Raw genomic sequence first — 17,307 nt, forward strand, 5'->3', positions numbered from 1 at the left:
TCTCTTGCTTTTTTCTGCAGTCTGTCATAATTTTTGGCAGGATCACCTGAAGCGTAACTTTTTCAGGTAGCAGTATCTGGAACCCAACATGCAGGGAGAGGACAAGATGATGGAAGTAGGTCAGGTCTATGACCTGGTGCTCGGAGTGTAAGTGGGCCTGTCGCAGAAACAGCAGACGTATGCAATGTGTCAAAGGGAACAGTGCTGAAAACCGTGATGGTATTCCAAGGATTGTAGCTTTTCTGAAGACAAAGGGCAGCTCAGTTCCTTATGAGTTAATATTCATACAGTGCTTGGTGTTTTTATTATTTTGCCTGCTCGCTGTACAGCAATAATTGGAACCATCTTATTGAATGAATACGCAGTGAGTGTTTATACACTGATTTAACATATAATACATTGAAAATGGATCAAATGTTTAATTCCCATTCAGTTTACTTTGAACACGTTTTCCAATGCAAAATGTGTAGATTTTATTTTTCAATTCTGTAGTAATGCTTATTGCAAATACTTAAAACTAAAGAAACTACATATGTTCACCATAAATTAAAAACTGGACAGGGAGTCAGGTTTTTTTTTTTCCTTGCAATACTTAAAGTCACTTAAATAGCTATGGAGATGTCTTGGGTGGAATGGGTTTATCGCACGGAGACTTTTCTAGAAAGAGAAAGGCTGCTAAGCATGGTAAAACAGTACAATTGAAAGAAGAGCTTCATTTTCAAACCCACCGTGTATTAAATGGGATATATGTCCAGTGTGCAGCCAATCAGCAGTTTACGCTGCTGTACGGAAATGACGTTTCGTTATCGCGAGATTTGGTCGCCCTTAGTGACTGTAAACAACTTCGTTTTAATGGAGGAGACAGACGCTGATCGCCATACGGTAATTAAAACAAATGTTGTTTTTTTTTGGTCCAGTAAATTACCGTTTACGTTTCACAATTCATGCAATTTACATGGATTAACGTAAACGTAATATCTGTGATTGTCTCTCTTAACTGTGCTTTATATTTAAAAACACGAAGCAAATGATTCTTCATCGTGTGCACAGTTAGCCAATCCTAATACGCTAAAAAATACATATGCACGTGTTCTCTTGTTTTACTTAAAATGCTATATTATGGAACACGGTGGCGTGTGGTTTTCATGTTAGAAGGCAGTTTATTGTTGGTTTATTTTCTGGAGGAGGTATTGTAGAAGAGAGGAGGTTGCTTATAGTTATGGAGCCCCAGATTAGGCTATCACCTGTTAGAAATCTTCGGATCGAGGTTTTTGAGAATTAAATGAGTCATTTTCTGTTGTTACTGTGCAGTTGCTAACAATCATGAGCACAGTGTTGGAGTCCTTCACTTGAAATTGATGATGATTTCTGATTTTAATTTAATAAATATTTTAAATTACACGTATTTATTGGTACTCTATGTTTAAGTTTTAACATCGACTTATGCTAACTATATAGATTCCACTTAAAATGATTTAAGTTTAGACTGGTGCCTACAGCGATATCTATGTCACAGGTGTGGCACGAAATATCAACAGCTAAAATGTTAGTGTAGTGTGAAATGAATGCTTAGGTCTCAAAATGATTGATATTTAGTTAAGTTTGCTTTTTTTATAACCGTGTAATGTACTGATTTTGAAGTAGACCTAAGTCATTCTAAATTTATGAAATTGTAAATATTCTTTCTGAATACTTATATATTGTACCTGCTGATTAATTAAGCTTTTCTTAATAAAATACATTCGATGCTTGGTCACATTTTGTTATAAATTCAGATTTATTACAGTTTTGATGAGTTATATTTTAAGCAGAAATTGCTAATGTATTAGAAGTTGCAAAGTCACTGTGTGAATTCTGAATAAACTAAAAGCTGTTACTGAATAAACTAAAATACTGAACTAGATGTCCACTGCTCGGGCTTGAGAGTGACAGATCTGCTTATTATAACTGTACTTCTAAAAACTTCATGATTATAAATCATTCTGGTCAATAATCACCAGTTTAATGGAAGTATAATGAGGTGTAAAAATATTTTTAAAAAGATGCCATCTTTGACTATCCCTGGTTCTGGAGACCTGTAGTCCAGTACTTTGTATGTATCATTTATAAATGATCAATGATTAAAGACTTGGATCACGTGGGCTTTGATCAGTTCAGTAATTGTTAAATGAACTCAGGAGTGGTCATCTCCCACTTTTTTTGATGCCCTTACTTGAATAGATCACCAGCTCCAATGGTCAAAATAAACCGTTCCAAGTGTTTGAAAATGGCTAACTTTAAACCTGCTGGAGTGGGAGCCTTCGGCACCGCCGCTGGACCTAAGTGTTAATTGGCACAGCGCACTGTCAGAGCAGTCCTCTTTATTAGAGTTATCCAAGTCCAGTCAGAGCTCCTGCAGTCCCTACCGTCCAGCTGAGACTGTTTCTCCTTCTCTGCCCTGGTGTCAGACCAAGCTGATTACAAACCAGCCGTACGACGAGAGTCTGGAGGTGAACGACTCGGAGGAGGTGGCCAGTCTGTACACCCCCACTCCACGAGTGCCAGGTGAGCAGCCTCAGACCTGCTGTTGATATTAAAGATGAGAGTAGTGTGTTCAGACTCTGAATATTAATAAATTGAACATGCTGAATACTTTTTAAGTATTTTTTTCAGTCGGTATAATATAGAATGAATCCTAAATTGTTTGAGGTTTGATTGTGTTCCAATTTTATCTTTCCTAAAACATACATTTTTAGATATGTATTAAAGTTAGTCTACTAATCCAAGGCAGTGCCATTTTTTAAAACAATTTTGGGAAGCAAGGACTTAGAGATGAGCAGCATGTATATGTGGTAAATCTTCAATCACAGATGGAGTGTAGCTTTACTGAGACTGTTCACGAACAAGGTCTCAATCTGCATTTCAAAATATTTGGAAAAGATGAGTGAAGGTGGAGAGTTGAAAATAAAATGAGCCTGGGAGTCACTGCACAAGATCCTTGTCCATGTTGTTGTTTTTTTGTGTTCCAGGATTCAAGAAGGCTCGAGGACAACTGCAGGCCATGGCCAACAACAGCAGTGATGAGTTTGAGGAGGACACCAACAAGGTACTAATGTTAAAAAAAGGTTCTTATATACCCTTTGAGCACAACTCAGTACATGCCACATGGTTAAAATGAATTCCAGCTGCATTGACTGTTGCTTAATGTCTGACGTGTAATCAGCATGCATTTGCATGTTACATTTGCAGTACAACCTCCTTAAATTACTATCTGCAAGAATTGTGGCAGATATAAGTGGTGGTATTAAAAAGCACCTCTGTCACGTCTGAAGGGCAGTGCTCATCCTCTGTACTGAGACTGAGGTACAGTGTGTCTTGAAGAATGTGTAAACAGAATATTTGCCTATTAAACTGCAGGGAAAGAAGATCCCTCAGCCTCCTGGACAGCTTGGCTTAAGTGAGAACGAGGAGGAGGAGGAAGATGAGGATGATTCCGATGAAACGGAGTCCGATGAAGAAGAAGGGGAGCATGGATCTGCCCCTGAAGGGTGAGCGGAGGAGCAGTTGTTTTTAAACACAGTGTCACAAAGAGATTCTGCCTGCTACTTTACAGGCGGAAAACCAACACCAGCCCCAGAGGAATTCACTTGATCAGTTTCTTATAAAAGCATTTCATGCATTGTACTTTATAGAAGTGACCACATTTGACAACTCTGCTACCAATGATGAGCTATTTTGGCAATTCATTATCATTTAAAAAATGCTTCTAGCTGAATTAGAAGAGTACAAAACGTGTGCCATTTTGTGAGAACTTTAGCCCTTAGCCTACCAAGCCTACCACTTGACATCAGGTCACCTGAGCCACAGATATTTTTCAGGAACCTTCCTGTCATCTTGAGGTGCCTTGACACTTGCCCAGCGCTGTATTCTTGTGCTCTCTGAGTCTTGCAGACCCCCTGCAGGATCACAGGGGTCTTGGGGAGGTCCCCTTCTAGGGCAGTATCTGCTCAGTCTTTTCTGCTCTCGATTCTCCCCTTCTCTTGCCGCCTTTACCCTTCCCCTCGTGATATTTCTCTATAGTTTACTCCATGAGGAAGACACTTTTCAGACCAACTGTTTTTTTTACAGTCTTACACTATTTATCTCAAAGAGCCCCTCTTTCTGTTATTACAGAGTTTATGTTAGGATTTACTTTGTGCCATCGACACTTTTAACTTTCTTACTAGTGCTGCTTTTGGCTTTGTTTGCTCAGCTGGACCACAGCTACAACACACTCTGTCTATCCTTAATCGACGACTCGCCTCACTATTGTATCCTTTGCTTCTTGATCTCAAGCTGCCACAGGTCCTCAGGCCAGTTAGCCCACCAGCACCATTAGGAATCCCTTCTCAGCTTACCTTCTGCTTTCTCTTGCCACTGGGCCTGGCAAACAAGGCCTCTGTATGGCTCATCTGTCACTGTTCCTGCATTCTTCACTGTTTTCAGTCTGATAGCCAGTCAGATAACCACACTGAGAGTTTTTCTCTCTTAGTTTCACAGTCTTGATCCCATTTGGTCAGAGACTCATCTTCCCAATCAAGACCTGCAGTATGAGTCTAGACATAGACTGAACTTTGTTCTAAGATGTTCTTTTATCAGTCTCTGTTGTTCCAGGGATGTGACTAATAGCACGGTAACTTAGCCTAACAGCTCCTTTACTTCCTGGGCAGTTTTCTGAGTGCCCCATGCCCTAAGCCCAGGTGTGTCTAATTTATTACCTGCTTTCAGTCATTCTGCATTCAGCAGCCGCCCTGGGGCAAGGCTATACCAGGGTCCAGTTTTGAGGCAAGATGGTGGTTTTCTAAGAAAGCCTTCTTATTCTATCATACAGCCAAATAAAACACCTTAAGCAAATATACTGTTATTAAAAAATAATTATGTTCTTTAAATGCATCTCATGCTAAATGTAGAATTAAATGTCGAGTTACCATTGCATTTTAAAACCCTCAACTTTTTAAATTAAATGTTCAACTCCCAGTGATGTCCTTAATTTTAGAGCTTATGACCCTGCTGATTTTGACCATCTTCCCGTGACTACAGAGATCAAGGAGCTCTTCCAGTACATCACTCGGTGAGTAAAGCAGAATTTAGTGACTTTTACTTTTATATTCAGTTGGTCCTGTGTCTTTTAATAAAATGAATGTTCTTGGTCATACAACTGTGAAAAGCTGTAAGGAAATTAGTGAAATTCAAAATCGCAAAACAAGCTGTTTTCTCTTTCTTCATATATAGTTATACTCCCCAGACTATTGAACTGGATCACAAGCTGAAGCCTTTCATCCCTGACTTCATCCCGGCTGTGGGGGACATTGATGCTTATCTCAAGGTAAACTGAGCAGTCAGCTCTTAGACACTTGTGATGGCTTAGATTAGTTATAAATATACTGTATACTCATCCTGGCATAACCTTGTTTCAAACAGCTCAAAGAGCTTTGGTGAAAACCAGCCTAAATTGCACTCCTCACCTCCTCTGTTAGGTTCCAAAACCAAGAGCTTGATCAGGACACAAGTATGCTCTCTTGTCTGAGAACCATCTTAATACAATACAATACTACTGAGAATTAGACTGAGATGAGTTGGTCATTCTGGCTCACTTCAAGAGAGCCGAGCAGATAAAGCAGTCTATAAATACATCATCCTTTTAGAGTGGGATGCTCTTCTTGGAATCTCTGCCTTGGCATCCTGTCTTGATTTGTCTTTTTTGGAACTTCGTGCCATTGTGGTCCGTGATGCTGGGGACGGTCAACAGTGAAGGCTTGGAATAAACCAGTGTTGCACAGTGCCTTCTTTGTCATAGCTGTGTGATTTGTGCCTGGGTTGCCCTTGGTAGAAATACCTCCCTCTGGTGGTATGATGCTGATTTTTTACGCTGCCATTACTGTGAGCCTGCAAGCACCTGGGAGGTTGCATGGTCCCTTCTTCACAGGCTGACTAGTCTCAGGCCCGAGCTCGGGAAACCAATTTGTTTTTAATATCTGCAATTAACTGAGAAATGTGGGGAATCTAAAAATACATGCAAGAGTTTAGAATAATTGTAATTATTCTATTACATATATATTGAGTTGCTGAATGTTCTGCATCGCTTCTTATTTCCGACTCTCTAGTTGCAAAGAACCCCTTTTAAAGCAGTGCATCAATCTGAGGCTGAGCTCTGTGTCTTTAGTCACGGACTAAAGAAAGTGAATGTAACCCAGTTCTGTTTAACCATTAGGTACCACGTCCTGATGGCAAGCCAGACAACTTAGGCCTGCTGGTTCTGGACGAGCCCTGCACCAAGCAGTCCGACCCCACTGTTCTGTCCCTTTGGCTGTCGGAAAACACCAAGCAGCACAACATCACGGTACTGATCACCTTTTGCACTTTCTCTGCACTGTCCACCATATCACTATCACAGATTCGACACACTCGAGAAGCTGTACAGCTGACCCAGATTATGCATTCAAGGGGAACTGCAGTCCCAGTTTCTCCAATTATTAACTCCCAGTAAAAGAGTCAACTGGGTGAGAGCGAGAGTTGCAAGAACTGTGACGTGAGGCGGCCCTTCTTGCTCACTAGTCCCTGTACTGACTGATGTACTGTGATGGACGAGCGAATAAGTACAGGTTGTGCAGCTGACATTTCACTGCAGAACTGTTCCAACGTGCTCTGCGTGCAGAGTTAACAAGTAAGTTGTGTTTATCAGCAAAACCATCTTCAGGTTGAGAGCAATATTTCTATTGGATTAAAAGAGATGTATCCACAAGCCTGCCTGTTTCCAATGTAAGGAGCCCAGTTCATGTCACCAGAAGTGTTGTTGCCTTGTCTGATTCGCAAACAATGACGGCAACATGGTGCTGCACATACACGGCATTTTAGTCTATTGTGTGATGTAAATTGGAGATTTTACATGTTACTGTGTACTTTATACTTTCATTATGGTGTGAAATGTGCTCATCAATTCCAATTCTTTCTAACCCCAAAATATAAAAAACTAAATTTAGATCATAAATTGGTGCTGAAACAAACGCAGCCCTTTTTTTTTAAAGATGTATGAAAGCGTCACCGCTTCAGTGGACATCAGGTTTGACAGGCTGTTGTGTCTGTGTTTGTTGTCATCAGCAAATGAAGGTGAAGAGCTTGGAGAACCCGGAAAAAAACCCGAAGGCAGTTGATAACTGGATTGAGAGCATCGGTGAACTGCATCGTTCCAAGCCCCCAGCCACTGTGCACTACACCAGGTGTGTGCAGCGATCACCCCTTCCAGTCACAGCGCACTGGGAAAGGCCTCTGTGCTCGGCGTATCGCCTCCCAGCTATGAATTTAGCAGTAGCTGAATTTGAAATATGTTAAACTGTTGGTCTACAGGTAAATGTGCACACACAAAAAATGTTCTTTTATTCATCAAACACGTTTATGAATTCCAGAGATCAGTGGCTATATGAGCTCAATTTTACTCGATCTTGCTGTGAAAAATAATTTGTGTGTTTTAAGGTTTTCTTTTGTTTATTCAGTTGATGTAAAAGAAACCTACCATGCAGTTATATTTTAATGGCTTCCTAATTTTAATTTTATTTGAGAGTTATTTCAGAAAGGATACTTATTCAGGTTGTGTTCATGATGGGTTTTTTTTTTCTAGACATTACCTTGTTTATTTTTTAGCTCTTTGTTTACCGGTTTTCTTATTTATATTTTCCTGTTATTATAGACCGTCCAAAATAAAAAAGACATAGACTGTTCTATCGTAAAGCATAATATTGAGCCCTTAATTCAATAAATAAACACAAACAACATAAATAAATGTATTATTTACATCAGTTGTAATTGTTTTATAATAATGTTTGATAACGTTTCTCCAGTGGTGTACTGTGGGGCACATTCCATGCGCTCCATGACTATAATGCTGTGTGCTATGTGCAGGCCTATGCCAGACATTGACTCTTTGATGCAAGAGTGGCCTCCGGAGTTTGAGGAGTTATTAGGAAAGGTAAGACAGTCACCAGACTTGCCTCCCTTAAACTTTGCTCAGTTGTTGTTTCTGTTTGACCTTTGCCACCTTTTCCCTTATCCATTAGCAAGAGTGATCTGCTTAGACATATACACAGTACATAAACAATCAGGTTTATAGTGTCTTTTCAACCAGTGATTTATTTAGGTTAAATATTTCTGTTCTTGTGTTCTGCTAATCTCTTTAAGACTGACTGCTGTTATTGTAAAATAATTCTGGGATGTGAAATGTCATGGGTTAATATGTCAGCAATGATGCTATACATTCTTAATGAACTTCTAGTATAATATTTTAACAGTTTTGTGGAAATAAAATTTGAGTTTCACATGCTGGATAGTTCTGACTCATACACATTATTTCTGCAGCTAAGAAACGGGCTTACAGATTTTTTTTTGTCTTTCTTAAGGTCAGTCTTCCCACAGCTGACATTAACTGTGACCTGGGAGAGTATATTGACATGATCTGTGGTGAGACACGGCTTTCTTAAAAAGATTAACTTAGAACATTTGATGTTTGAGCTACACTTTTGACAGTATGTTCAGTATAACACCCTTCACTGCATGTGTTTTCTCATACTGCATTGACTTTGTTAATCTGTGGTTTTATGAGTGCTGCTGAAATGATTTTGTTTCGTGTTTCTCACAGCTGTCCTTGACATCCCTGTGTATCAGAACCGAATTCAGTCCCTTCACGTGCTGTTCACACTGTACTCCGAGTTCAAGAACTCTCAGGTGCTCACTCTACTGTAGCTTTATTAAGGCTTGTGTAGAATAAGTAACAGATTTTCAACTGCAGCCATGCACTTAATTTTATGGTGAACTTAACAGCCTTTCAGGCTACTGAATACTATTCTTAGTGAATACTAAGAATTCTTTAGAGAGTATGTATACTTGCTCTTCCAGACAAGTAACAGGTTCGAGTTAAAGCTGCTTTGAAAGATATTAAGCTTCTTTTTAGACCTGGGTTTTCCAAAGTTTTCCAAAGTGAGAACTTTTCAATGGAGAATTAGGCAAATGATTTTGTCTAATATGCAGTTCATGTCTGGTATGTAAATATCTAGAGGACGTACTTTTTAGGTTTTGTGTACTGTACTTTTTCACCAATTGTCAGAATATTTATTACAGTTTTTTTTTCTTACAGAGGGTAGTATTACACAGTACATTCATATATATAGTTTCCTCAAAGTGTGTACCAGCAGGTAGTGCTCTTTTGTGTAGTCCAGATTTTTAAACCCAACGTCCCCGTATAGTGACCAGCAACACTGCTGTAGGATGTACTGTTCCTCTGGACTTTTGATTACTATTTTTATGACTGTTTAAGTAATGGACTTGGTTATTAAAGATCCATGGCAGCGTTCGCAGATATAAGGATGTTAACCCAGGTCCTGGCCTACCCAAATTTTCCCAATTAATTAAAGTGAAGCAGTTTCTGGCTTCTCTGCCTGTTTTACTCTGCTGGGTGCTGCACGACAGTGGTGATGAAGTGGACCAACCCCTAGTGAAGAGCACTACCCAAATGTGGTCCATTAATATTAATTATGAATCTCAAAGATCTGGAAACACTGTGTACAGGGAGGCTAGGATAGAGAGGAGTACTGCTGAGTTTGTCATGGTCTTCAGAATCGCTGTTTGAGGGAAGCAGTGTGTGTACGGTGGGTGTGTGTTACCCGATTTCGTGAGGTTCAAGTGGGGAGCTGTGGCAGAGGAACAGAAACGTGCTAATTCAACACTGAGAATTGGAAAAAACGATCAGCGTTTTGAAGAATTACATTTTACTGCTTAGTGATTCATCATTTCAGCGTACAGATTTGATATGAAATGTAGGTTTGGGCAAGACTGCACTTTCTTTTAATTATTAGTCATTAATCATTTAATTGTTGTCGTTAACCTTTAATTTCGTTGTCTGCAGCACTTCAAGACATTGGCAGAGGGCAAGAAATCCAGCACCCCCTCAGTACCCCGCTCGGGCACAGGGGACCCCGAGACACTGACCTTTGAATAAGGACACTCCCTCCATTCTGCTTTGTTTTTTGGGGGGTTTGTTTTTTCTCTTTGGATTCTAGGCCCCTTTATCACAATATAAAGCATTTCACTGCAGACAGACTGTGATTGGACTGGACTTCCTGGCTCCTGTGTTTTGAGCTTGTTATAAGATCCTGGCCTGTTGGACCCTGGGGGTCTCTGTCTCCTCTTGCACTCCTCTTCATCCCTCCGTCTGTGCTGGCCTTAACGCAGGACTCTAACCAGCACTGGTGACTAACCACGACTACCCACCCTTCCACACGAAGAGACAGAGCCCCTTTGACATCAGAGGGTATTCTCAGTTCCTTCAGAGATTCTCAGGGTTGGTTCAGATCCAAAAAACAGGAATTTGCTTTTCGGGAGCAGAAGAAGTGCTATTAAAATGAACAGGTGAACACTGGTATGTGGGTGTTGAAGAGCTAAGCCAGCGTTGATCCGTTATTTTAATTGCAGTGGGAAGTTGTGAGTTTATTTGTTTTTGTCAGGAGAGGAAAAATGAGATTTTGAGATTAATAAATCTGAAAACGGATTTCGGCTTTTAAGCACTCATTTTTTAAGCGTCTGATTTCTGCTTGGTTTTAAGATTTTTTTTTTCTTTGCTCAATAATGATGTTGTGCTTAGGTGTAAACATTATAATAAGACAGGCCTGTAATGTTTGTTGGTTTCAGTTGAACGTGGGATGTGTGGTTTTGTGTGCTGTCACTTAAAAACACTCACATAAATATTTATTGATACACATTTACTTAGCAACTGAACAGTTATTTCCACGTTGTTCTCACAGGAAGCTCCTCAATGTTTGAGCTCTTTGTCACACATGCACATTTTTATGCGGCACTTGGCTAAGTGTTTTATACTGACAATATTTCCACATTTTAAATAAAAAACAGATCTTCTAATGCTTTAAATGTACCTGATTTTGTGACTTGTCTATTAATCATATAGTATTTAGAGACCAGACTTTCCTCTTTGCAGTACAATAGTGTAGAAGTTCTTATTATTACATGTGTGTTTAATATTTTCCACCAAATGAGGGGAGTATCTGCTGAAAGTGGTTTAAATGTTCTGGCATTCAGTGTGTTCTCAGTTTGCAGGTTTGGGTCTTGTTTTCTTATTTCATCCAAAAGCCCAGAGCAGATGTTGATAAATGCTTCTCTTTTTAAATATTGTACTTCCATATGCTTCCATATATTTTTTATATTTTTATATATACCTTTATAAAAATATTGTTCAGAATGCATTTTCTGTATAGAGGGTTAATATTCTGATTAATGTCCAGAAACTGTTAATTTAATGTGAATATGTTTTGTAATATATTAATCAAAATAAAAGTCACTTCAGAGCCATACTTAAAATTAGGTGACATAACATTTAAAATGTTATGCAAAACCTAAGATTAATATTCCTATAAGGAAAAAAAATGGGGTTGTTCTTTCTTCTGAATCTTAGTTGGTTTCATTCGGGTCAGATATTAAACCTCTGAAACCCGCTGTAATAAGCACAGTGTAATAAAATAAATGGAATGGTGACAAAAGCCTGTTCTCTCTCCTGGATGAAGTTCCTTTGCAAGTGCATGTAAATGTAAGATATAATCTTCCAACTGCTTCCTTTCTGCATAATGCTACTGTTTAATGTTCGTCTTGGCCATCCGCTGGAGAAGCAGGACTCAGTAACTCGATTTGTTTTTTTTCTGTTCTTCAATATCGGCGGATAAAGTCACGGTTTTACTTATGTAAAATATGTATGTGTATATGAGTGTAAAAAAGTATGTGTATATGAGTCGCCAAAACAGTTTTTGACTAGAAAAGATTCTCATGCTTAGTGTAATACGCTTAAGTATTCTCCTCAAATTGGAGCACAATCCTGCGTGCTTTGAAATTCATATTTTCTTTATTAGTTCAGTTTATTAAAATGCCTACTTGCCCTACACATACATAATTCTTATTAACATACGTTAATCATTATTGTTAAGGTTTAATCCATAATCTTTAAGGTTTTAATTATTAAATTATTTTATCAGAAAACTTTTCAAAGACACCTTTCAAAACAGAACGATGGGTGCATATATTAAAGACATGAAAAGTCAATTTCCCTACTAGAGAGATTGCCACAGTGGGCCTGTCACACCTGACACTGCTCTCTTTGTGTATCAGACTGTAGAGGAACTGGGAAGGAAAAAAGCGAATCAGTTAATCTAATTTGATTGAAATAACATCCTGACAAGTACCACGGATGGGAAGATTCTGTACAATAAAAAGCTGCTCAGTCTCCTGGAAAAAAAGCCGCGTTTTGCCTGTATTTCCACCTGTGTATTAAATAGGAGGGAATATTATGGGAAGGCACTGCCATAACGCTTCAGTGGGTAAGAGTCTGTTTTGTTGTGAAAGATTTTAATTAGCTCTAAGCTCTGATGGTTCTGTATATTCCTGCAAATAGTTTGTATTTGCAGTTTGTATGGAAACTGAAATGTCCTGCTTGTTCAATTACGCTGGATTGCTTTTGCCGGACTTTATGTTGGAATGGGAGGTTGTCGGCGCCGTGTTGTTTGTGATCTTGCTGTGTCGTCTTGATTGGCAGCTGTGGTGTTGCTCGCAGTGCTTGTTGCTGAGGTATCGTGGACTCGGCCCACGAGCCTGCACGACGGGCTCCTGTTGAAGAGGAAGAATGTCCTCGCAAACCGATGGTTGGGGTTTCTGGGCACAAAGAAAAGGTGAGTCTGCTAACACTTGGTACCTAATACCTCTTACTGTGCTCCCTACAGAGGCTACCCTTCTTCTTTCAGAGACTTTGAAGATTTGTTAGAAAAATATAATCACTATTTTTGTCATTTTTATTTCTGTTTTTTTCTTATGCTTTTTATAGCGCTCTGTACGGTTCCTATAATCTAAACCTAAAATGGGTAACTTGCACTTCCTGAACATCTCACACATTTGCTTGTGTTTTGCCCAGTGTTTTAAGTGTTGCCTTTTTTATCTAGTTGGAACCCTGGAACTTATCGTTTTCTATACAACTGCAGTATTCCTTGCTTTTGAGCTCCAGCGCTGCACACGTACTGTAGTACTTGTAGTACTTGTCTTGCGTGAGAGTTCGGAAGTCTGACAGAGGTTAGGACGAGGTGTGGGTTAGTGCTTTGAGCTGGAAATTTGTACTTATGGCTGAAGGAGAGGTTTTGTAGTAGTGCCTGTCTTACTACTGTCTGTGGGAGAAAACCGGAGCACACAGAGTTTGTATGTTCACCCCAGAACATGGGGAGAACGTACAGACACCACCCTCAGGGCCAGAATCGAACCCAGGGCCCCAGCGTTGCGAGACAGCATTACTAACCACTGCGCCACTGTGCTGCCTGAAACAGCAAGTACAGCTTAGTTCCATGCTGCAGAAAAACAGAAAAGGCATTAACCTTTACCTTCTGCCTTTGTACCCAACACATGCTTATGCATCTCCCCTCTCTACCATAACATGCTGATGTTAAATTAAAGAAATTGCCAGGCTTGTTTCTCCTGTTTCTCCCTGTTGCAGGTGCACCTGCTCCTTCTATTCACTGGGCAAGCAATCGGCAGTGCGGATTCACTCTTTTCAGACTGTGAAGACGAGCCCCACGCTGCAGTGCACCAGCTGGATGGAACAGCACTGCACCTCTGCCTGCATTTCCCAGGCCATGGAGCTCGTCCGCAGCAACTCCTGCCTCGCCAGCTTCTTCTGCAGCCGCCTGGGCACCCTGACTGAGCCTGTTGTCGTAAGGCACTGTCCTAACTGCACAATTCAATTGTGTTTCAGCCCCAAAGTTCATAGACAACTGTGCCGAGGGTCTAGGTGTTGTCAAGACTCGTAAAATCGTCAATTGCAAGCCCAGTCCTCTACTGCAAAGACTGATTCTCATATCTTTTATTTCGTACAGCAGTGTATTGTGTATGTCATCAAATGTCTTAGAAATCAGGAAATTCCAAATATCTTATCAGCATCAGCAATTTCCTCGAAACCTCCACTAGGGTTTTGTACTCTTACGACAGCTTCTCTTCAATTAACCTTAAACAGAATTTTGAAAATTTTAATCACAACAGCTGCAGGTACGTTATACATTAGTAGTGCATATCTACTAGCCGATAGGAAGTGTTACCAGTCTAATCTAACTAACGCATTGTCAGGTGCTCCTTGTCATTATTATTTGTTGCTCTCTGCAGCATAGTTGAGCATGCATGCAGGGTGCCATGCAAGGTGTTGCTGTCTTTAATTTATATATTTTATTACCTGCAGAACGGGTTGTGAGTGCCGTGCATCAGCCCAAAGTTTTCTGTAGTGACAAACGATGCCACTAGATCTGATCATCATAATGACATCCTGTTTTCCATTTCTTGGTGTGCTAATTCTGGGTTCATTGTTAATTATCACACCTTTGCACCAGTCCGAAATGCATTCCCCTATCCATTTTCCATTTTTACCACTGAATCATCCAGTTTAGGTTTGTGGGGGACAACGGTGGCGAGGCAGGGTACACCCTGGGCAGGACACCAGTCCATCGCAGGGCACACACACAAACTCACACCAGGGCCATTTTCCCCAGACCAACCTACTAACCTCCCAGTAAGTCCTGGGACTGTGGGGGAATACTGGAGAACCCAGGGGAAACCCACATGGACATGGGGAGAACATACAGACCCCGAGCTGATAGGAGCTCCAGGATTGAACCCAAGAGCTCCCAGGCAGCAATGCTAACCACAGCACCACCATCCCGCCCTGCCTAGATATATATGCCTAGGACATAGTGTTACATATTAGAAAGGGCTGATCTGTAGCCCTGCATTGCGCCCCTGTCTGTCTGTTGCAGGTGGGCCTGGTCATCCAGAACAGGCAGTGCTTCCAGCCCCAGATGATCTGGCACACTGAGTACAAGCTGATGTGTGAGAACGGCACCTTCACTGGCTCTGGGCTGCAGGACTGAGATCACAGCCCGCCATGGGACTCCACGTCTCCCTGTGATGGCGCTGTGAGGCTCCTCTTCTTGCGTCTTGAACTCGTGTTTCATCCCATCTCTGTAAAACCGCTGTCGGAAAGATCTCTCTTCCCCAGTCGCTCTCCCTCCCTTGCGTTGGATGAGGTGCGTTGAGGCCAAATGAACCCCCCGCTGCTCTTTAAAAAGCATCGCAGGACTGATGTGCTGTGTTTTTGTGCGTTGCTGTGTACTTTGCTTATGGGTGAGTCAGTTCTTGCCAGCTCCCATTTTGTGCCCAGTGAATGAATAACTGTTATTTCACTTTATTGTGTCTCAAAATAATAGAAAAGCTTAGCGCCCCATTACACTTCATGAAGAGTTGAGGAGTGCCTGCTTGTTTATTATTTTAAAATTTAGAACAGCTTGCACCCTTGTGTTAAAAAAAGGTCTAGTGATTTTGTAAATCCCTCTATTAAAATGAACCTAACGTAATAAGACTAGGATACTAGAAGATCTGGATGGTTGTGTGCAGGAAAACATTCAGTATGAACATTTTTGATGTTCTTCAGAGTAAAAGCATGAGTTAGTCTTGTGTCCCATGTTCTAGACAGCTGTATGACAATGTTTTGCTTTGGGGTGGTGTAGGTGACTTCTGTAGGCGACTTAACTGAATGCTAGGCAGAACAAAATGGCACTTTCCAGTCTTTAGTTTATTGCAGTGCTGTTTCTCAATACAGTCACCTATAGCTACCATTTACAGGAAGTATACATTAGTTTATGATGGAAAAAATATAGACTGAGCACCAGCTTCATAAATTAACATTTAACCAGCAGTAAAGGCTACTATGTATTTTTTGCCACAAGCTATTAATGCTGTTTCAGACTGGTCTTTTTTATAAAAGATTTACAGAACCAAAATCAGAAAAATGTAAAACTGCATATTTTGACAACATTTCTCCAGCTCGGGAAGTAGAATGCTTTTTAACACAGCACCAAAATATTTTATGAGGCATTAAAATTAATAAAAATGTATTCCCTACAAAACTACTGAAATAGCACGTGGTTTCATTTGTAGCTCTTCTCTTGTTCTCTTTAGAGCTGCTGGGAGATTCTGTCGGAAACACTGTAGGTCACTGCACAACAGTGAAGTGAGATGAGTATTTAACTCATTATACAAGTTACATCTGTATAATGTGCTAGTGAGGGGTCATTTAGAATAAGGTGTACAATGAAATTCAGGTTAATCAGCATTGCTGGAGTTATATTCTGGAGCCAAAAATATTGACTACAGCCTTTATAACTGTGCCCTTTGGTCTTCTTAGTTTCATTATCTTCAGACAAGCTAAATCAAATTGGTATTCATACAAATTAGTTTCTCATTTTTAAGGCTGTAATAATTGTCTGGTTGTTTTGTGTCTTGCAAAACAAATACCCACTGGTTTTTAAAAACACACACACTCAGGAGGAATAAATGTTCCCATGATCCTGAACTTCATTTCTAGCTATACATTCAGCAGGTTTTAGAAAATAGTGTTTTGTTTATTAGCTCCTATCTACTTCATGCTACTTTCTTAACCATTGTGCTTTCATCATGTGTCCCTGACCGGAGAGACAGTAGAAGGACAGTCATTGTTTTTCTGCAGGAGCTGATTTGCCTGGCTGTTCACCAGAGCTTCCCTATCAGAGAACTGCTTTACCTGCTGCCCCTGTTAGTGCATCAGAAATAGTGCCGTAACACTGGAAACCATATCTGATTGGACCTACTGGCCTTTTCTCATTAGACGCAATGGTTCGGTGGCGACGTGTAGTCAGAATCCAAGTTTGAGGGGCTGTCTCAATTTCAACTTGTGTTTTACGTGATTGTACGGATGTTTAAGGACAGGATATGATGGGGAAAAGTCGTCACTTAATCTTAACAGGTATGGAGGAGTTTTCTTTGTCGTCTAATATCTCTTAATGTTCCGTTTCCTTCAGCAGGATGTTGTCTTCAGAGAAATGCTCACACAATCCTAGCAAATGAAAAGATCATTGCTTTGAAATGGAAATAGGTTGTTCATTATTATAATGAACAATTTGTTGAAAAGCTTGAAATTTAGATTTATAGTTCTGTTCTGCGTTTCTTTTCTTTGTGTGGTTCTTGTGCATGGATTTTTTTTTTGAAAATTTAAACATCATCCCTTCGTTGTGCCTCTTAAATCTTACTAAGAAATCAGATATATGCTGAGAGTAACTTTAAGATATGATTGTGTATGTATTGTGGACATGTTAGTCAGCCATAAACATAACTGGAGCTACATCAAACCCGCAGTGTTTTCCTCTGGTGATTTCACTACAGCAGGCTGGAAGAATTACATAA

General features: G+C 40.1%; 1 protein-coding gene across 1 annotated transcript; it reads left to right on the plus strand.

Moving 5' to 3' along the window:
• Positions 1-833: 833 nt before the first annotated feature.
• ift46 (intraflagellar transport 46 homolog (Chlamydomonas)) lies at positions 834-11,555 on the plus strand. Its single transcript, XM_088939732.1, has 12 exons — positions 834-882; positions 2,448-2,544; positions 3,009-3,085; positions 3,397-3,527; positions 5,015-5,089; positions 5,251-5,344; positions 6,230-6,358; positions 7,117-7,235; positions 7,915-7,981; positions 8,409-8,469; positions 8,648-8,733; positions 9,911-11,555. Exons 1-12 carry the CDS (start codon positions 853-855, stop codon positions 10,001-10,003), a joined length of 1,059 nt encoding a protein of 352 aa, XP_088795858.1. The 5' UTR covers positions 834-852; the 3' UTR covers positions 10,004-11,555.
• The last annotated feature ends 5,752 nt before the right edge of the window (positions 11,556-17,307 follow it).

This window comes from Atractosteus spatula, chromosome 22, assembly GCF_055471065.1.
Source record: "Atractosteus spatula isolate fAtrSpa1 chromosome 22, fAtrSpa1.hap1, whole genome shotgun sequence".
NCBI classification, from domain to species: Eukaryota; Metazoa; Chordata; class Actinopteri; order Semionotiformes; family Lepisosteidae; genus Atractosteus; species Atractosteus spatula.